This window comes from Talaromyces atroroseus (genome assembly GCF_001907595.1).
Source record: "Talaromyces atroroseus strain IBT 11181 chromosome Unknown scaffold_1, whole genome shotgun sequence".
In the NCBI taxonomy this organism is placed as follows: domain Eukaryota; kingdom Fungi; phylum Ascomycota; class Eurotiomycetes; order Eurotiales; family Trichocomaceae; genus Talaromyces; species Talaromyces atroroseus.
Genome location: NW_017971433.1, coordinates 1,528,884 through 1,549,253, shown reverse-complemented (window position 1 = coordinate 1,549,253; position 20,370 = coordinate 1,528,884). Strand labels below are relative to the sequence as shown.

The 20,370-nt window shown below is 48.5% G+C and overlaps 8 protein-coding genes across 8 annotated transcripts; 4 read left to right on the top strand and 4 right to left on the bottom strand.

Annotated features, from left to right (window-relative positions):
- Positions 1 to 241: 241 nt before the first annotated feature.
- Positions 242 to 1,299, top strand: UA08_01616 (GTP-binding protein rho2; the record flags this gene model as incomplete). The annotated part of the gene is made up of 5 exons (XM_020261299.1): positions 242 to 276; positions 509 to 587; positions 647 to 652; positions 754 to 945; positions 1,012 to 1,299. The coding sequence occupies 5 exons, from the start codon at positions 242 to 244 to the stop codon at positions 1,297 to 1,299; spliced, it is 600 nt and encodes a 199-aa protein (XP_020123341.1).
- A 636-nt stretch (positions 1,300 to 1,935) lies between these two features.
- Positions 1,936 to 3,108, top strand: UA08_01615 (hypothetical protein; the record flags this gene model as incomplete). The annotated part of the gene is made up of 3 exons (XM_020261298.1): positions 1,936 to 1,980; positions 2,414 to 2,807; positions 2,954 to 3,108. The coding sequence occupies 3 exons, from the start codon at positions 1,936 to 1,938 to the stop codon at positions 3,106 to 3,108; spliced, it is 594 nt and encodes a 197-aa protein (XP_020123342.1).
- A 1,062-nt stretch (positions 3,109 to 4,170) lies between these two features.
- On the bottom strand, positions 4,171 to 6,762 carry UA08_01614 (hypothetical protein; the record flags this gene model as incomplete). Its single annotated transcript, XM_020261297.1, has 3 exons — positions 4,171 to 4,508; positions 4,590 to 4,787; positions 5,265 to 6,762. The coding sequence occupies 3 exons, from the start codon at positions 6,760 to 6,762 to the stop codon at positions 4,171 to 4,173; spliced, it is 2,034 nt and encodes a 677-aa protein (XP_020123344.1).
- Positions 6,763 to 7,483: 721 nt separating this feature from the next.
- Positions 7,484 to 9,810, bottom strand: UA08_01613 (Acetolactate synthase catalytic subunit, mitochondrial; the record flags this gene model as incomplete). Its single annotated transcript, XM_020261296.1, has 5 exons — positions 7,484 to 7,545; positions 7,603 to 9,288; positions 9,354 to 9,421; positions 9,476 to 9,574; positions 9,635 to 9,810. The coding sequence occupies 5 exons, from the start codon at positions 9,808 to 9,810 to the stop codon at positions 7,484 to 7,486; spliced, it is 2,091 nt and encodes a 696-aa protein (XP_020123399.1).
- Positions 9,811 to 10,648: 838 nt separating this feature from the next.
- Positions 10,649 to 12,233, top strand: UA08_01612 (hypothetical protein; the record flags this gene model as incomplete). Its single annotated transcript, XM_020261295.1, has 2 exons — positions 10,649 to 11,295; positions 11,351 to 12,233. 2 exons carry the CDS (start codon positions 10,649 to 10,651, stop codon positions 12,231 to 12,233), a joined length of 1,530 nt encoding a protein of 509 aa, XP_020123400.1.
- Positions 12,234 to 12,854: 621 nt separating this feature from the next.
- Positions 12,855 to 14,102, bottom strand: UA08_01611 (hypothetical protein; the record flags this gene model as incomplete). Its single annotated transcript, XM_020261294.1, has 1 exon — positions 12,855 to 14,102. One exon carries the CDS (start codon positions 14,100 to 14,102, stop codon positions 12,855 to 12,857), a length of 1,248 nt encoding a protein of 415 aa, XP_020123353.1.
- A 344-nt stretch (positions 14,103 to 14,446) lies between these two features.
- On the top strand, positions 14,447 to 17,039 carry UA08_01610 (hypothetical protein; the record flags this gene model as incomplete). The annotated part of the gene is made up of 3 exons (XM_020261293.1): positions 14,447 to 14,476; positions 14,546 to 14,561; positions 14,623 to 17,039. 3 exons carry the CDS (start codon positions 14,447 to 14,449, stop codon positions 17,037 to 17,039), a joined length of 2,463 nt encoding a protein of 820 aa, XP_020123354.1.
- A 124-nt stretch (positions 17,040 to 17,163) lies between these two features.
- Positions 17,164 to 20,143, bottom strand: UA08_01609 (hypothetical protein; the record flags this gene model as incomplete). Its single annotated transcript, XM_020261292.1, has 6 exons — positions 17,164 to 17,441; positions 17,515 to 17,731; positions 17,791 to 17,919; positions 17,972 to 18,261; positions 18,891 to 19,378; positions 19,440 to 20,143. 6 exons carry the CDS (start codon positions 20,141 to 20,143, stop codon positions 17,164 to 17,166), a joined length of 2,106 nt encoding a protein of 701 aa, XP_020123275.1.
- Positions 20,144 to 20,370: the final 227 nt, after the last annotated feature.

Genomic DNA, 20,370 nt, shown 5'->3' with positions numbered 1-20,370 from the left:
GACCCCATTGTGTCTACCCCGTAAACAATCGATCAGCCAGCGCAATTCGTGATTCAGCCAGCCATCTGTGAAGACGTATACGGAACCTGTTGCATCACAGTTATAAGAAGGCGCCATCTTGCCGCGAAATATCTTTGCAGCATTCTTTCGTCTATTCGTGTATCGCTACCATATACGTATCACCTAGCCTGATCATTTTCCTTGCTACCCAACCTACTCGAAGCCCACACCGTTTGCCATCATGGCCCAACAACCTACGGATAATGTTATGCGGAGGTAAGTTACGTGACGGGACATTTATACTCTCTTTTCTTTGGCGAAAAAACCCAGTGTGTCGTGCTGCTTTGAAGAAGAGAGGGGGTCCGGAAACCAGCCATCATGCTCGAGCTGGTGAATCCTGCTTCTTATTGAGATTACTTTGGGCCACACAAGGGTATCTTTTGAACTGGGGGCGCATTTGTTTTCGAATTCCTTGACTCGGTGTCGCTGACTCTTATGTCTTGCCCAGGAAACTGGTGATTATAGGTGATGGTGCTTGTGGAAAAACAAGTTTGCTAAGTGTCTTTACTCTTGGTTACTTTCCAACAGTAAGTATTCTATTCGAACCTTTCCCTTTAGCATTACTCGGTGCTAATATACAAAACAGCATTATGTGAGTATTTTCTGCTCTTCTGCGACGTATTCACCGTCGATCTCCCACAGGCTCACCCCGATCGAAACTTTTACTGCCTTGTGCGTCGCTAATTTGGCTAGGTGCCTACGGTATTCGAGAATTATGTCACCGATTGCAGAGTGGACGGGCGATCAGTGCAATTGGCATTATGGGACACGGCTGGACAAGAAGACTACGAGCGACTACGGCCTTTGGCATACTCCAAAGCGCATGTACTACTGATAGGTTTTGCCGTCGACACGCCCGACTCGTTAGACAACGTGAAAACCAAAGTAGGTTTAATCAATCCTATTAGCCCTCTTGAAACCTATCATTCGCTAACGCTCTAATCTTTGTAGTGGATCGAAGAAGCCAACGAGCGCTGCCCCGGTGTACCGATTATCCTGGTCGGCTTGAAGAAAGATCTTCGGGACGACCCAGTTGCGATTGAGGAAATGAGGAAAAAATCACTCCGATTCCTAACACCAAAGGAAGGCAATGAAGCCGCCGCCCAAATTGGCGCTCGCAAATATCTCGAATGTTCCTCGTTGACGGGAGAGGGGGTGGACGACGTTTTCGAAGCTGCAACTCGAGCGGCGCTCCTCACATTCGAAAAGGAACACAACTCCTGCTGCGTTGTGCTATGATCAGTTCAACCATGCGAATATTGGGGGCTGCGCCCAATTATCCTCCGGTGTGCTCTGAGCTCGTAAATTGTCCATTGTGATTCCTCAAAAAATGACCACTTTCACCGAGCCTTTTATCGTCATAACCATTGCCAATTTCAGCACACCAAACTGAAATAGAAACTTGCATCAATCCGGCGTTCAAGTGTTCCTTTTTGCAGGCGCTTCTCTTCACTGTCCTATCCTTTGAATTTCAGACTTGAAAATATTAGTTGACTCTTAATATTGTATGTCTTTCCCGATTTCACTGTATTAAGTGCGGAAGCAAAAAATTTGTCCATGATTTTCTCTTTTGGCTTGTTTCCTTCTCTGTCCTTTTTTAAGTCGTTCTTCACGTCAATATCATTATCTTATATATACAAACGCATACATAACTAACATTCACGAACGTTTTGGACCTCCATATAGTATCTATAAGAAACCGTCGAAGAAACATGCGCTCGACATATTCCAAGGCTTGAAACCTAACATCGCATGGATATACTCTCGTTCAAGCTCTCGGTTCGTATTGTGCATGGGAATGGTAAACCCGAAAGAAATCGTTTCGGCATTAAGACCGCACCCTAAACGCCGACGATTGTTTATGGCCGAAACACCATGGGATATAAGAGAAGGCAACTTTCTCTGTTAGTATTCTACTTTGTAAGTATTTATACAATTTTCTTGTTCCCCCAGAATCAAGATGACATTCATAGGTTATCTATTCCGCCAGATTTTCTTCCACCCCAACCAACTTCCTACTTCTCTCGACCTCTCGGGACAAATGATTCTAATCACAGGAGCAAATTCCGGAATTGGTCGTGAAGCTGCTATCAAATGTGCACTGTATCACGCGAGCCATCTTATTCTTGCCGTCCGCAACGTTGCCAAACGCGAAGAAGTCAAGAACCAGATCTTACAGCATACTTCTTCAGATATATCATGCAAGGGTTGAAACATTGATCTTGTAGATACGATGAAAAGGACTAGAAACCGGCTTATCAAGTCATGTTTTGAGTGTAACAGACGGAAGCAAAAGGTAGGCAGGATTCCACACACCTACAATTTTGTACTGGCGTAAAATTCATGTGTATAGTGTGACAGGAAAACACCATGCCAACACTGTATCAGCCGTGGTGTGCAAGACCGCAGTTCATATCAAGAAACGAAACCTAAGAGCCAAAGCCAGAATAGAGGCGGATATAGCGACTCTGTTTCATTTGACGCAGAGGACAGCTCTGAGCTTGGATACATGAAACATGGGCCCGGTGCACTCCAAGAAATAGAGAGAACGAATGTCGTTTCGCAGTCAAGAAAGAAACAGGTCGATATTACTCAACAAAGTCAACGATCAATACGGGAAATGCTGCCCAAGAAGCCTATTATCGACAATCTTATAGATATATTCTTCAAAGAAGTCAACAGGGTCTATGAAATGCTTTACGAGCCTACATTCGTGCGAGATTACAAGCTCTGGTGGCAAGGCATAGGTATGGATACTGATTTCGTGCTTCTTGTAATACGGCTTTCTAGACCAGGAGGCTGTTACCCAGCATGTTAACCTCGACAGCACATGTTTTTTTTTTCAATGTTTGTTATCTAAAAAGTAAAGGCTTGATAAATGATAGTTGGCTAGTTCTTGCCGACACGGTAAAGGAAGCCCATGAAATCGGTCTTCATCTCGAACTGTGCCGGAATCTGGCGTCAGCGACCTCGACAAAGAATTATGGAGACGGGCATTTTGGAAGCTTTATGTTTGGGATCGGTGAGAAGGACCCTCTAGAAAGCTAGCTTACTTACTTAGATCAGACTAACAATCAATCTCTTACCAGGTTTATGTCTTCGTTTCTTGGCCGCCTATTCCGGAAGACTACTGTGATATTGATCTTCCGCATGACAAAATCCAAGTCATCACGACTAGTCCTAACATTCTCAGGCAATTTACAGATAGACTGTTTCAAGTCCATGCCAATCGCTTCATATCACATACGATAGGCTCTAAATCCTGGAAAACAGACAGATATAATACTGTTACGGTGGCCCAGAGCATTCAGCTATTCGAGAAGACCATCATTAATCGGCTTCCTCCTGCACTTTCTACTACAAACCCTGACAGAAACTAGGATGTTGCACTTTCAAGATTACTTGTGAAATGAGAGAGTCTGCGCATGGCAATTCATTTGGCAATTGCAGGCCTATATCGCGGATTCGCCGATCCTTGGGAGTTGGCCGATGAAGAGAACGAGGGCTGTGATGATCTAAGCGTGTCGTACTATTGCAGTCTGATAGATGAGCTATGCAAAATCCTTGACTTATCGATGAGATTATACGATATGCGACATCGAAGCCAAACAGAGGTTTTCTCCATGGTTCCTATGTCCATGGTCGAGGCATTAGCATTATCCCAGCTTGGATTGTGTTTTAGAGCCGCGCAGTCCCAGAACGCAGCAAGGTGGAGTATCAAAAATCCTGAGATGGCCAGAGAAATTGACAATCCACTGCATTTTGACGTTTGCAAAAGTTTCAGCTAGCATTTGGAATGCTGAAAGAGCATATGTTAGAATCGAAGATTGCCAGGCACGGGGTTCATATATTGTCCGAAATCGCTTCACAGATATGCTCCCATTACAAGAGAGAGCAGCCAGTATTTACAACTACACTGGATTCCATGAACATCGCACAGTTCTGATACATAAGCAGTAAAACAAAGCTAATAGTTGTATATCCAACAATTTCTGTAGTACATCCATTTATTGTTCTAATTTACAAGAGTCCTTCCAAAAACGCGCGGACATGAAAAAAAAAAAATTGAATGGATCTGAATTCCAACATTCCCATACACGCAGTCCACTATTACGTCCTCTTCCATCCGTGATTCCACCCGTCCCTGGCCGGACTCTCAGTCTGCAATCTCGCGTACTCAATCGGGAACAAATCCGTAAACACGCCCTTCTTATTCATGGAGATACGGAAGAGCTTTGCGCCACGCTCACCGCATCCCGTCCGCAACTCCTCGCACGCGGCGGACATGGCCTGCTGCTGGCGATGAAGTTCCGTTTCGTGTGCGATTCGCTGCTTGTTCTGGAACAATTGCCATGCGCGGTGGATTGTCCAGTGGCGTAAATATCTGGTTCGAGAGAAGCGAAGGGGTCGTGGAGTGAGTGGGTGCCAGAGGAAATATCTTATAAGAGCTGTAGACACATTCTGTCAGTCTCTAATTTCGCTTTCAGAGATATAAGAGAAGAAAGAGAAAGAATCGTAAAAACACATACTAATACGCCTGTCAGGAGTAAATGTGCCTTTGCGTTTGGCGAGTGAAGATGTCGTCGAAAACGCGGATTTTTGCTGTGAATTTGAGAGACTCTGTAGAATAGCCGAGCTGGGGGAAGCGACTGGTCTTGAAATCGGAATTTTGAAGACGTTGGCCAAGGAGGCCAGAATCGGAGAGTGTGGTCGCATGTTTGATATAACTATCAATTCTCCCTATCTGGACGAGCTTCTTTTTCTCAAAGCAAAAAAGTCCGAAATTGATGGATTTCTTGTCCAAGCTAAGTCTCTGGCACCGCAATCCGTCCTTGATGCGGTTGATTTGGCGTTGGTACTATGGGCAGCAGTAAATTGATAGCAGGAGAAATTCCGCTAGTGTCAGTTTGTTTGAGTATTTAACCGCGCGGCAAATGACTTCCAGAATAGGTCAAGCGCCGCTTCTACACGCCAAGACATCAGCACGTAGTTATAGTATATACCAATAAATCATGGCTACAAAAAATTTGCATTCAGGCCAGCTACGGAATTCCTAAGCAGAACGATGATGGGGTGAGCCCCGTCCAGAACGCCGTAATTATCGTGAGTGATATGCTTCGATTCGTTCTTTACATCTCAGAAAAAGCGTATTTATCGTACAACCTTCTTTTTCTCCCGGTCATAATTCAGTACTCGTCGCTTACGGTGGGTTTGAGCGAGCCTCCATCGGCAATACAGCACCAATGCATCCTTCAGGAGGACAAAAAGGCATCCACCGACTACGCTGCGGCCCCATCGGCTTTGTAGAAGTCCGGCTCTCCCTCTTTCAAAAACTGACGGCGGCGTTGTCCATGATTTTGGTAAGGCTAGTTTCAGTAGTCCGCCCATTCCCGCTGAGATGGCTGGAAACAGTAGAGCCCCAAGGATTGTATCCGCGAGGTTACTTGTATCATGAATAAGCTCTTGTCGACGTCGGCCTAAGATCTGCTGGTCATTGTCCTGCTGATTTTGCCCTGCAGCTTGCCCATCCTCATTGATCTGTCCCGCATTATTGTCTTGGTTATTCATGTCCGGTGCATTGGCAGGCTGCTCCTGGCCCTGTCGGTCATCGTCCATGCCAATCTGCAATTCAAGGTCGATCTCCATCAGAATACCCCCGTTGCCCCCAATGCCTAAACCTGCGCGCTGATCACCTCTTTCCTGCTCGCCCTGCTGCTCCTCATCTTCGCCGTGTCGAGGTTGAACTTCGGAGATCCATTTTCGCTCCAGCTTGCCAAATAATCTCTCGTAAAGGGCGCTGTATGCACTCTTGACGTAAGGTAAAGCTGCAAAGGTCATGGAAGCACTTGGTGGCCAAAGAGTGCCTTGGTGTTCGAATCCAGTTGGGTTATGAGTCGCAAAAAACAAGACTGGAATAGCTGGGAGGACGCCATCCGCCCATGACATCCGCGAGAATATAAGGACAATAGGAATAAAAGGGATGCCCACGTTCCGTACAGGACTCCACGCATTGTCGGTGCCATGGTCGAAAATGGTATGCGCCTCCTCGGTGCCAAAGACGAGATACATGGAGTAAACCCCATGCGCACAGCAACCCGCCCATATCGTTCCCGCAAATGTGAAAACCAACCCTGGAATAACCAATTTACCGGCAAGTCTCTCACAGGCGCGAACAATGTCAACTATATAACTGCGAGGCCGTGCGATGACAATTTTGGACTTGCACTGTGGACATTGCATGCGTACGTCGCCTCGATTCTGTCTGCTTGTGCGGGGATTCTCAAGCTCCGCTAGCCAGTCTAAAAGACAAGCTTCATGTGCAGTCAAGGCACAGGGACACGGAGAACGCCATTCTGAACTGTGCGGCAAGTCTTCGGTCTCATCGCTATAGCAGATCCAGCATTTCCTAGGTTCCTCCACTACCTGGCTCTGTTGTTTCAGTTGCTGATGTTCATTCGCTGGTGTATCTCTGTTGATCTCCTCCGACGAGCTGTGTGGCGGCGTTGGCAAGGCCGATTCGGATTGATGAAGTGAGGGCGAGTGGTTGAGGAAAACAGCGTCTGAGGATTGCGTGGATGTCGATGACTCTCGGCTATAATCTAGTGTGCTTGACTCTCCTGCGTCGTACGTGCTGGATGATTCACTATGTTGGGAAAAGCGTCTTCTGCTAATGGCCGTCTGTCGCGGGGGAAGCGACGCCATGGTGGTGGAGTGTACAGCAGTGGCTTTCAAGCAAAGCAGACTTATTTGGGCTGAGAATATTCCGCGGCGGTATGTGTTAAAGGTACATCTTGCGCGGGTTGATTGAATGTAGGTAAAAATGATGTTTTTTTCTTAAAGTATAAAAAGAATGGCGTTTGGTTGATGAGGAAAGCTTCCCAGTTTCTGGGGAAGCGTTGGCGATACGTCACGTTACGGGCCTCGGCTTGATTCCTGAGGCTGCCACCATGGTACAGCTTTCCGCCATTATGTTCGCCCCAACTGTCTACAGGCAGATTCAAGATATGTTTTGTTTATTTCTGTTTATTTTATTTTGTATTTTTTCTACCGAAATTCGTATCACTTTTCGTTTCCGAAATTTGAAGCCATAAAAACGCGACTTGCGCTCCCAAAGTGCTCAAAACTCGTTACACCCACACATAATGTAGACTTTTTAATGTTGCAAAAAGCCACAAGCGAAAATAGGGAAACATGATTGAAGAAAAAGTGAAAATGAAATCCTGGATGGGATTGGACTCTCCAGGCACACAAATATGATGGAAGATATATGAATATGATGTTCAATATTAGTTCAAGGTACAGCTTTTAGAAAGTGATAAAACCCAGAAACGCCAAGGATATCCGTAGATCGCAAGAAAGACAGACGGCAAAAAAAGATCAAAGTCGCGAATGGTAAACTTCGCAGAGATGTACCATGCTGAGGCTAATGGTTCATCTCCTTCACCCCACGCTTCTTCATCAAGGCCTTTCGCTCCTTATTTTTTTCTACACATTGCAGTTAGTACAAAATTAATATTCCAAATGCAAAGGCAATTCACTTACTTTCGTCGTAGATAAGGAATTCGTGAAGGGCACTGCCAGCAGGAACCATGGGGAGGACAGGGACCTTCTTGTCTGTAAGCACCTCCAAAAGTGCTGGGCCGTCGCTCTCAATGAGCCACTTCAATTTCTCTTCAATTTCATCGGGTTTAGAACACCGCTGAGCCTGAACACCCATAGACTCCGACAATTTCACGAAATCGGGGTTCTTCTGGTGTGTATGGGCATAACGATCCTCATAAAATAGATTTTGCCATTGTGTAACCATGCCTTGCTCTTCGTTATTCAACACAAGCACTTTAACGCCGATGTTGAATTGAGCCGCAGTAGACAACTCAGTCAGAGTCATGTTAAAAGAAGCATCACCATCTATGTCAATAACAAGGGCCTCTGGACGGGCAACCTTGGCGCCAATGGCAGCAGGCAAGCCGAATCCCATAGTGCCCAAACCACCAGAGGTGATCATGGTGCGGGGATAACGCCATCGGAAATGTTGAGCAGCCCACATCTGATGCTGACCGACACCAGTGGTAATAACGGTCCGGTCCTTGATAGGATCTGTCAATTCGCTGAGCTTCTCGATAAGGGCCTGGGGCTTGATAGGCCCATCCGGGCTCTGTTTTTCATAGAGACTCAACGGGAAGCGAGTCTTCCAGTCATTGATCTGAGCAAACCACTCGGGCCGTTCAGCCACGGGCTTCACCTTGGGAAGGAGCAGCGCCAAATTTTCGGCACAGTCACCCTGAACGGCCTCAGTGGCCTGAACAACCTTGTTGATGTTCTTCGGCATCACCTCAAAGTGAACGATTCCACCGCGGCCTTCCGCTGCAGCAGCCTTGGCTTGCGGCGCGAAGCGAGAAACACTCAAGGTGACACGGTCGTCAAAGCGAGCTCCCAGGGCCATAATCAAGTCGGCCTCCTGCATGGCCATGTTGGCGTAGGCGGAACCATGCATACCCAGCATGTGAAGAGACTTGGGATCATGCTCGTCGAATCCTCCCAAACCCTGCAGAGTGGTGGTGACGGGAATGCAGGTCTTATCAGCGAATTCCTTCAAAAGCCGGGGGCCATCCGAATGGGCCAGTAGACCTTGACCAACGTACAATACTGGCTTTTTGGCGATATTGACGAGCTCAGCGACACGGTCAAGGGTGGTCTCGAGGTTGTGTCGGCCAAGAGCGCGAACGGCTTCGCTAGCGGCAATCGGGTGAGATGGCAGGGTACTGTTCATGGGAATGGGTTTTCGGAGAATACCGCCGGTGATGTCCTTCGGAAGGTCGACCAAGACGGGACCTGGACGACCGCTAGTGGCAATTTCGAAAGCTTCATTGATGCGTCGAGGAAGCTCGGCGACGCTCTTCACCAAGACGTTCCACTTGGTACAGGGGCGAGAGATACCAACGACATCGGCCTCTTGGAAGGCATCAGTACCGATGGCAGAAGTCACCACCTGACCACAGAAAACAACCATGGGTGTTCCGTCGGAGAGTGCATCTTGCATCGGTGTGATGACATTTGTAGCACCGGGGCCCGAAGTCACCAAAACTACACCGGGCTTTCCAGATGCACGGGCATAACCCTCGGCCATATGGCCGGCACCTTGTTCATGGCGAGGTAGGATGAAATTGAAGTGCTTAGAGTTGTAGATAGCGTCAAAAACAGGTAGGATAGCACCGCCAGGGTAGCCGACTGTGTGACCATTGTTAGAAGTGGATCTTGATGCACTCATTCACCGAGAGTAGTGTATGACTCACAAACATTCTCAACGCCCAATCTCAGCATCATTTCATGGAAGATTTCACCACCGCTGAGTCCGACGAAACTAATTGGCAAGGGAATTAGCTGCATCCATTGTAAAGAATCTGATCTGACATACGAATCATCTAATTCGGGCAACTTCCGATTCTCCAGAGGAGACACATTCGATCGGGGAGCATCTTGATTGAATGCCGGACTAGGCACAGGGCGAGCGTCTCTGTATACATGCCAATGTCAGATGCCACAACTTTCGAGAAGAGATGGGAGTCAGTCATACGAAGACGCAGCGGCCGTACTCTGTCCCCGTTTGGGATTCACAAAGGCGCCCGAGGAGCGGTGGGGCGAGACGGCACGAGCGACCAAAGAGACGGAAAAGTGCCTGCGATTCGAAAGAAGCTGCTTCTGTGAAGGCAGAGTGCGCAGAGCACTCCTGGAAGGACGGAGAGGCATCATGATGGACAGCCAGGCCACCTCGAGAATTGGCGGGTTTGGAGGTTGGTTGGGAGAAGGAAGTCAGCAAGAAGAAAGAGCAGACCGACTCTATTATTTTTTTTGGCAAGCACGACGAGCAGTCTGGCCGGGGCTCCACCACATTTCTCGCCATTGGCTGGCTGTGCCCGCCACCGGCAAGCCAAGCGCCGTGATTGGACGGCGGGATCCGATAATCGGCTGCAGGGCGAAAAGCAGAGATTCGCTGCCTGAGTCACTCTCTCCTTGCTTCCAAGGTTTACATACTAACCACAATGTTAACTAACTAACTACCTGATGGCCTGTCGATGATGCAATCAGATCATAGATTTATGAACTGATTGTTTATTGATTTCTTTGATTCTTGTATAGCAGCAATATCGCGGACGCACGCGCGATGACGACAAGCGCGGACGACGTCTCTCCATGCTGCGCGTGCTGGATAATAAATATAACTGTACATGAATATATCCAGAGGGATCGGTAATTTGGATGTTTATTTACCGAATATATACTCCGTAGCCATCGTATCGCATACACCGAGACGTCTCCGGGGAATAGTATGGCGGGGTTGCATTCAAGTTGTGGGGAGGATGTATAAACGGCAATTTATGCCTGTACAGGGGAACGAGTCAACCCATTTTCTATAAACGGCATACCGCCCAACAACAATCAATCAATCAATCAAATCAATCCCTCATTGCTTTTTTTTTTTTCATCTGCACGAGTCTCAAGGGAACAAAAAAAAAAAAAAAGGAAAGAAAAGAAAAACAAAAGAAAGAAAGAAAAGTAGGGACCGCCTGTCCTCCCCGCATCCGCAACAATGGCCCCGCAGCAACTAGTCCCCCAGACAGAGAATATCGCAGACGTCTACGCGACGGACGATGCCTCGGCTCTGTCAGTTGCCCCTGAGAACAAGGCTCGCTGGCAGAACCTCGTCAAACAATTCATTCAGACCTATGGGAAGAAGCCCGACTTTGTGGCACGCAGCCCCGGCCGCGTCAACATCATCGGCGAGCATATCGACTACAACCTCTACGACGTCCTGCCCACTGCCGTCAGCGTGGATGTCATTATAGCTGTCAAGGTGCTTCCAACAGAGGGCTCCGAAGCAACGGTCAAGATATCGAACGTCAATCCCCAGAAATTCCCCTCCCGCGAGTTCGGAGTCCCCGTCGACAAGGACATCGTCATTGACCCCAAGAAACACGAGTGGATCAATTATTTCAAAGCAGGTCTGGCTGGAGCATTGAAGTTCCTTCGCAAGGATAACCCGGCCGTGAAACCGGCTTCTCTCGAGATTCATCTTGACGGCAATGTGCCCCCCGGTGGAGGTATATCTAGCAGTGCTGCGTTCGTCTGCGCCAGTGCATTGGCTGTCATCAAGGCAAATGGCATCAATGTGTCCAAACAGGACCTTTTAGACTTGGCCGTCGTTTCTGAACGCGCCGTCGGCGTGTACTCCGGAGGGTTCGTTATTATATTGCTTTCTTCTTTCTCCGCTTTACTGACTAAGTCAACATAGAATGGACCAGGCTGCTTCCATCTTCTCCGAGCGCGGGTTTCTCCTTTACACCAAGTTTTTCCCAAAGTTCTCCGTCGAGCACGTGCCAATCCCAACTGCCGATGAGGAAATTGTTTTCCTGGTTGCTCAGAGCTTCATTACCTCCAACAAGGCCGAGACTGGCCCTCGCCACTATAACCTTCGTGTGGCCGAATGTACATTAGCCGCCGTGGTGTTAGCCAAGCAGCATGGCATCGTCCTGGAGAAGGATAACAGTTCCCTGGGTTACAGTCTGCGGAATTTCCATGAAGAGCTCATGCGTAAGCAAGGCCGGCTTCAAGTTCCCCTGGAAGACCAGCTCGATTCTGTCATCCAGACCACTACCGAGATACTCTCTCAGGAGCAGGGATATACACGCGAGGAAATAGCCAGTCTGCTAGACATAACCGTGGCTGAACTGGAATCCCGTTTCCTCTCATCCTTCCCTGTCGAAGCAGAACGGTTCTTACTCCGACAACGTGCTCTACATTGCTTCAATGAGGCTCTTCGTGTGCTCGACTTCAAGGCCTGTCTCTCGCAGGCGGACAAGCTTGACGCCAAACGCATTCAATATCTTGGCCAGTTGCTGAATGAAACCCAAGAATCATGCCGCAAGGACTACGAATGTAGCTGTCCCGAGGTCGATGAAATATGTGAAATTGCTCGGCGAGCCGGTGCTTGGGGCAGCAGGCTGACTGGCGCAGGATGGGGTGGATGTACGGTGCACATGCTGCCGAAGTCCAAAGTGGAGGCTGTCAGCCAGGCATTGAAGAATGAGTATTATTCTAAACAATCGGGTCTTTCCCAGGAGCAGCTGGCCCAGGCTATTGTTATAAGCAAGCCATCTAATGGGTCTTTCTTGTGAGAATCCCCCCGAAATAATCGTGGTATTTGCTTTACGAAAGATTGACTGACTTGAATCTTAGGGTCCATGGGGCAGCACTGGAAGTGGAGTGATGAGAGAGTTAGAAATCGTATAGGAGCAATATTTGATGCATTTTTTTCATGCTATAGATTCTATCTAATGATTTATGGACAAGTTAGACAAGAGATATTTGTGTGGTGTAGGTAAGTTATCAGAAATGATCGACCCCTGAGACTCCTTCAAATTGTACATTTCCGATCAAAATCAGTGTTCGTTGGATGTAGTATTGGGTGGTGATCTCGAGAAAAGAAGTGAAAGGGAAAGACCTTCTTCCCTCACACATACCTCCTGAAAGGAATCGATTACTCGAGAAAGATACCCTAGGAAATGTCAAGGATGGCGGAGTGGACTAGTTCAAGTATCATGTCTAGTCTTAGAAACTGAAGGTTTCTCTTCTCGTATATTCATTTATCGGATTTCGTCTCCGCGCAAGGCGGCCATTTCTGGGGCCCCAGATATGAACGAGAATGTTGAGAAGTGGCTAGTGATCAACATTGCCATTTTCATGCAACGCATCAAAGACACCGTGAACGCAATTTGTGGCGACCGAGGCCCAGCGGCTCAAGATTTCTTCTTGAAAAAGTCGCTCATCTTCTTCATGCCGGAAGTGTTGACCTTCTTGAGTTCTCGAACCCCACGAGATTCTGACGCCTTTTTCTTCTCTTCCTCCTTTCTGCGTTTTGCCTCAGCGCGTTCGGCATCATCGTCCTCTTCAAATCCGCGCTTGCGAGTGTAATCCCCGATTGCATGAGATGCAAGAGCTTCAGCTCGAAGATCGGCCAGCTCTTTCAATCGAGTTTCCAGGGGTGTAAAATCGAGGGGGCTCTCGGATAATTTGAGAGAATCTTCCACTTTGTTTACCAGGTGAATTGGCAAATAAGACTGCTTCATAAAAGAAAGAGCAATGCGGAGCCGGAGCAATCGCGCAATGCTCTCTGAAGATGATATTTCATCTACAGTGGATGGCTGCGTGGCTGGCGTCGCAAGTCCGGACGGTTGTCCAGATATAGTACTGACGGTCGTAGCAGAGGCCGATTGCGTTTCCTCGACTTCTAGGTCCTGGCTGTCCTCTTTGCTCGCAGTGGCTGAAACCGTTGTGGTCACAACATCGTCACGCTTGACACTCATTAAAGGAGGATCGAGGACTCTCCGGATGAAATTCTCCTCTAAACTTGCAGGGAGGCCTTGGGCGACCATTCGGTTGGCCTTTGCAATCAATTCGTTGAGTAGCTTCTGCTCACTAAATCGATACAACGTCTCATCTGCAGCGTCCATAATATCACAGATTGCTTGCATCCGCCGCTCGAGCGTTGGCCTAAACGTGATATCGTAGAGAACATGGCGGAGATGTTGAGACAGTTCGTCCTGGGAGTCGAGAATGTCATCAAGCGGCTGAAACATGTTTGACGTTGAGCCGGCATTGTCAGCTGGAGCGACAATCGGTAGCATAAAAAATAAAACATCAATTGGCGTCGCAATTAGAAGCTCGGCCTTTTTTAAAACATAGCTCCTAAACCTATGCTTGTCTTCCCCTTCTTCGCCATCTTTTGCGGCGAATAAGATGCTCTTCGGGGCAAACTGCGTCGAAGAAACGGCCGTGAACTCGTACAGGCCAGCTGTCGGATCGAAGAAATACCGGCTGAGGACTCCGGAGCTCGGATTAGGGAGTGTCAGGAATCTGGAGGCATCGCTTCTTTTTGAAGGCAAGATAAATGTTTTATGAGGAACAGCAACTGATTGTAGTGCCTCTGTTTTGGGATCCTTTGCACCCGGCTTTTCGGTCACGGCTTTCGACCGAGTGCTCGGCATTGTGAATGAGGTTTGCGCTTCTGCAGCAGCCCAATTGACGCGCAATAGAAAGCTGGATCACTAGGATCTCTCTGTCGTTGCTTAATCTGTGGTGTGCGCATTTCTGGTTGAGTGGTGAAATTAAGGCCCGTTGCGGCAAGCTACTCTTTTCGCGGGCCGACGCGACGCGCCGGACACGCGTGATTTTATGCAAGGGCGGCACACCTATCACCGCTCATGCTGGCTCATCGCACAGTCACCGAGTTCATGCTTTGCTGGCTAGGGCAATTATCCATGTTAGGGGCCTGCGATGTGAATCATCCATTCTGGAATTGAAAAAAAATTTTCCCCCCTTGCAATGCGAAATGGTGGGGTTGATGCTGCTCTTCATCGAAGTCAATATATTGCGATGAAAGTAACTGGGACAATCTTAAAAAGGCACTCATTCGATTTCGGGGTTTTAGGTCGAGGCAAAAGATAGTACGTACAGAGCTGACTTCACGCGTGGTTTCTGCCAGAAACTAATGCGAACGCCTTGCAGTGGTTGACCAAGTATCATGGCCTCCCAAGTCGCCGAGGGAGGCTCTGCTCGCTTCCCCCAACGGCCGTAAGCGATTTCTCGAATTACGACGAGAGAGAGAAGCCAACGAGCAACTATCCCCTCTCAAGCCATCGCGCACCACGCCCAGCTTCCTTTCTCGGTTGCAAGCTCAGGGTAGCAATGCTGGTGATGGTATTGACGGCGGAGATGACGAGGACGAGGAAACGCTACGACTACAGCTTGCGGCCATTGAAGCCAAACTAAAACTCAAGAAGCTACAGCAAGAGAAATTAGCCAGGCTGAACGTGACAAGTCCCAACACAGAAGATGAGGTTCGCCAAGGGAGCATCATCTCTTCATCGTCATCTTGTCAAGCTGCGGGTCGCATGCGTGCAGCGAGAGACAGGTTCGCTGCGCCGGAGAAAGCAAATGACATTATTCAAGTACCTTTATCTCCTTCCAAAAGGCAGGTGGTACATGAACCGGCGTCTCCTCGCCGAGCGCTGATAAATTTCAAGAAAGCAAACGAGGTGTCATTGAAAAGACCGTCCAGTTCAAGACCAGCAACCGAACAACCCAGAGTCTCTGCCACGCGTCCCGGGAGCTCGTCTCGTCTTCACGAGAAGCTATCTAGCCCGCAAGATATCTGGTCAGCTGCTGCTGAGGATTTCAAAAAGCCAAAATCTTTTAGCGAAAGAATCGCAGAAAGCAGAAATGCTGACAGGGAAAAACAACAACGGGTCGAGAAGATACAGCGCAATCGCAACTCGGCATTCAATGTTGATAAGAGCGAAGTAGAACGGTACAAAGAGCAAGCTTTGCAACAAAAACCAACTATTTCTACGCCACAACGACCACCGGAAATCTTCAGTCGTGATGAGGTCCTCAAATCTTATGGTAATGCTCAAGTGAGAAGCAAAAAGTCCATAACCGCTCCAAACGTTCTAGGATCGGCATCACAACGCTCTCATTCCGCACTGATTGAACCTGAACAAAATGGTAAAAGGGCATCCCAAGAGTCGGATGGTTCAAAGTTTGAATCTTTCTCATCCCTCAATCTGTCAAACCGCATTCTTCCTCATTCGTTTTTAAGTCGTACCCTTGAAAATAAGTATATTCTCCGGATACCACAGCTCTTGAAATCAGTGAAGGCGCCTGATTTTGAGCTTCCTGAAAGCATAGATGGAGATTATGTCGTATTTGGCATTGTCGCTTCCAAATCAGATCCCAAGCAACACAAGGAACCCAAAAACTCAACGAAGGAAGTCAATCTCGACGACGACGGACGCAACAACAGCGAACAATACATGGTCATTACTCTCACTGATCTCAATTGGGCCATTGATCTTTTCCTTTTCGACACTGCATTTCCACGGTACTACAGGCTTTCTGAGGGCACTCTGATAGCCATCCTTAATCCCACAATCTTACCCCCTCCTCCGGGCAAGATTGACACCAACCGATTCAGTCTCTGTCTTTCGTCATCGGACGACACTGTCTTAGAGATCGGCTCCGCTCAGGATATTGGATACTGCAAAGCTGAACGAAAAGACGGCAAAGTCTGCCGCTCATGGGTAGATGCACGGAAAAGCGAGTTTTGTGACTTTCATGTTGATGTACAAATCAGACGAACCCAATCACAGAGGTCTGGGGTGAATGCTGGAACGGGGCTCTTTGCCCCTGGCGGCCGCAACGCACCACGTATAGCGAATTTTGGTCCTCCTTCTGGAGGTAAACGCGGCGGTCAACGAGGGCTCAAGAGTGAAGGTAGTAAATACGATTACGCAACTCAATCCACATACTTTGTTGCACCTGCACGCAAACCCATTTCCTCACATCACAGTACATCAATATATCCGCGCGGTGGTATGGCGGGCAGGGGTAGCTCGGCAGCGGCTCTCATTGACGGCATCGATGACAATCCTTTTGCAGACTATACCCGCGGAAATGCGAATAAAGAAGAACGCACCCGACGTCGACTGGTAGAAGATCAACGTGAGCGCGAAATTGCACGAAAACTAGGCTCCAAGGGCGGCAGTACGGGATCAGAATATCTTCGTGTCAGGCTGGAACAAGCAGGGCCTTCATCAGCAACGAGATATTCAGCATCAAAATCTCCTTCTACACTAGCAGCGCCAGGTACCCCGTCACAAACCACTAATTTCATATCTCGCAAGGCCGATACGGTCAGTCTGAGTCCTGTGAAGAAACGCGCGCGAGCACAGGAAGACGATAAATCCTCCAAGAACGGGGTGAATACATCGGCCAAAAAGACGCGATTTATCACTTCAAAGGGTATCCGCGAAGCAGGGAGGGATAGTTTGGGAGCTTCTACTGGACGTGACATCGGTAATAATAGGGCGTACATGGTTATGAATAATGAAGATGACGACGACGATGAATTGGACATTATCTGAATAGTGAGAGAAAAAAAAAAGATCATTCATCCTAATTATTAGGATTTGTTATATCACCTAGAAGGGAAATGTCAAGATAGCCAAAACAAAAAAAAGCTCATCTCACTATGATACGTAGTTATACCTAATAACCGCTTCGCTGTTTGCCCTGACCCTCTGCTCCCTTACCCTTGGCGACATCCAGCTGCTGCAGCATAACTTGGCCCAACGCACCGACATCAGTAATGATGGAAACCATCTCGAATCCCTGCTCGGCACGTTTTTGGGCATCGAGACCATCCGTACAGAAGATAGCGGCTTTCTTCCCTGCAGCCTTTGCAGCCTTCAGGGTGCGCTGAATCATTGCTTCGTGCTCCTCTCCACCCCGGACAACGCCAGTCTGTTTGGCGAGATCGAAGGGTCCTTTGATAGAAGGGTGGTGATGAGCAAGAGCAATTATCATGGGACATGATTTAAAACATGAAAAATAACTCACCAATGAACAGCACGTCGATTCCATCAACCTTGGCAATCTCCTCCACATTTTCCACTCCGGACCTCGACTCGATTTGTACAACGACCATTAAACTATCATTCGCCCCGTCGTCGTGGCTGGTTCCCCGGGGTAGAGCGTGGGCGGCAAACATAGGACCGTACCCACGGCTTCCAGTTGGTGGATATTTGCAGTATTTAACGACTCGGGCAGCATCTTCCTGTTGGAAGAGAGGATCAGAAAAAAAGAAGGATATAAAGATGGGTGTATCAGACATACTGCTGAATGGCACATGGGTGTCATGATCCCGTGAGCCCCAGAGTCCAAAGCACGTTTGATCATCCACTCTTCTGCCCATGGAACACGTATAATGGGACTGGCGCCTTCTGATCCGATGGCATTATTGAGCTAGTTATGTGGTCAGCTGTGGCCATGCACTGTCCTCGGAAAGGAAGCATACCTCGTAATAGTCCTTATCCGAAATCAAGCCATGTTCAGCATCGACCAGAACCCAGCTGAACCCGCCATCTGGCGAGGCAACGGTGGACCGGAGAATGGTTTTGACAACGCCTGCTCCAGGAAGTCTGCGTTGACTAGATGTTAGCTTCTTCTGGTTGGCAAGGAGTGGTGTGCTGGAGGACTTAACGTGAGCCAGAAGCCATATGCCGTTGTTGATGCGCTCTGAAGAGTTGTGCGAATTGCGGTAGAGAAAGACATATTCCAAGTTGCTCGAAGGAAGCCAATTGTTTACTGACTGCGGGAGAGCGTCAGCACACCGTATATTTTCAAACACCACAGTGGGAAAAGCAAATGCAGTTGGAGAAGCCAATGGCTACCTATATAGTTGGTTGCTTGCTCGGAGTTCTGACCGTGCCCACCCAGCCTGCTCGGGCTGATTCCCCCCGACCACCCCGCGTATTGCCTACGAATTCTACCGTGAAGCCACAGAATGTCTTGTCAGGACATGCAAAGTGAATAATTCTCAATTCAATAATCTCTAAAAGAGACCCCCCCGTCCATGTTTCGTTACAGATACCACAGCTCATACCATGCTTCGCCAGTGCCCAACGCCCAAACACTCAATGATTAGACTCTGATTATAAAAGAACATGCAAACTTAAGAATGGGAAAAGAAAAAGGATGCCTGGCGAGTGAAAGAAAAAAAAAATATCAACGAACGCCATGCCATCAATTAAACACAGGTAGAACAGGGGTATGAGAGTAAAAGGCCGGCTTGATATGGAAAGAAAAAATCATTATAAGAGGAAGCACTTGGCAGGTGCCAGCAAATGAAGCTCCGGTTGTAAGCAAAACACATCAGTGGCCCCTGGTCTTCTTGGGAGCTGGTGCGGCTAAAGCAGAAGAATGATCGGCTTCACGTTTCTTGCCCGTAGACACTTCTGCAGGCGACTGCTTTTTCCGCGCCCAGATATCGAATGGGCTACTGCTTTTGCCTCTCTTCTTCTTAGTCTCCACGACAGCAGCATGTGGAGCCTCTACCCTATCCCCATCACGAAAGCGAGTGCGAAGAGAACGCCTGGCTGGCATTTCAGTGTCGGCTTCAGAATGAACAATATCTGTGCCCTCGGTGGTTTCAACCGACTCTTCAATATCGGTAGTAGCCTCTTCATTCTCATCCACAGAATGAGACGACGTTTCCTCGGTGCGCTGCGTGTTTTCCAGAGTAGTTGTTGAAAAGAGGCGGCGGCCTTTGATAGCGGAACGGGTCAAGCGTGGAACATGAAGATTGACACTGCTGTCAAGCAAGTCTGGGCGAATAGCGAAGAAGCCTAGTTCGTCGTCCGTGTTCTCGCCCTCGTCGTCACTGTGTTTCTCCTCAAATTTGCGGAAGACTTTCTTTCCACGGCTATAAAATATGTTAGTGGATAAACTAAGAGACGGAAAAAAAAAACCAGTTGGCAACTTACAAAGTGTACAGCATTCCATCATCTCGTTTGACAGCTTCCTTGGGGTCAATGTCCGATGCAGCGATTCGAGAGACGCGCTCGCGGCGCTTGGCCTCGGTCTTGTTTTTGTTGACAGGCATTCTGGCTTCTGAATTACCCAAAAAGGGATTATCGACGCTCTCGTTCAGCACTGGAATTCGATCGCGGGAGTCGGTATAGATCTCAATGGAATTATGGTTGTCAACAATGTCTTCCTGAAAGCTGCCCAGGGAATAGCCAGAGGGTTTCTTCGAGGTTTTCGAGTTGCTCGAGGCGGCAGGAAAGAGGGATCGAGCAGCCGAAGAAAAATCAGTGTGCGACCTCTTGTTGCGAGGAGTTTTCATAGGAGTAGGAAGCAGGGTTGAATGTGATTGAGCGACTGAGTGTCGATGCAACGAGGATCCTGCGCCGTCGGAAAGATCGGACGAATCAAGATCCAGCCTAGGCTTTGCACGAGCTGTCTTCTTGCGGGGAGAAAGCGTCCTGGGAGGAGACAATGTGTCTAGATTTTGACGAAGAGACTTCCTTGGCGACGGCGGAGGAGGAGTTGAATGAGAGTCGGCCGACTGCTGTGTTGCGAGCCTCGCAGAATGCCTGGTAGGATACGGGTCAAAGGAGTCGTAACCAGCGCCATGTCTGGGAGCTCGCGGTTCACGCAGCGGCGCGGGCGGAGGAGTGGCCGCCATGGCGATCAGTCGACTTTGATGGCAACAGGAGCAATAACAATAATTGCTGCGAGGTTGCTGGGCTGAAGGTAAAGATGGGGAGAAGACGCGAGAGTCGGTCGCTTGAATGCAAACAAGGGATTGCTGGTAACCACACAACAGCGCGCTCACAGTTGGCAAAATAAACAAGCGAAGAGCGTACCAGCAGCGCTTATTTGCGCAGTGCAGTGTGCCTGGTCTGGTCAACA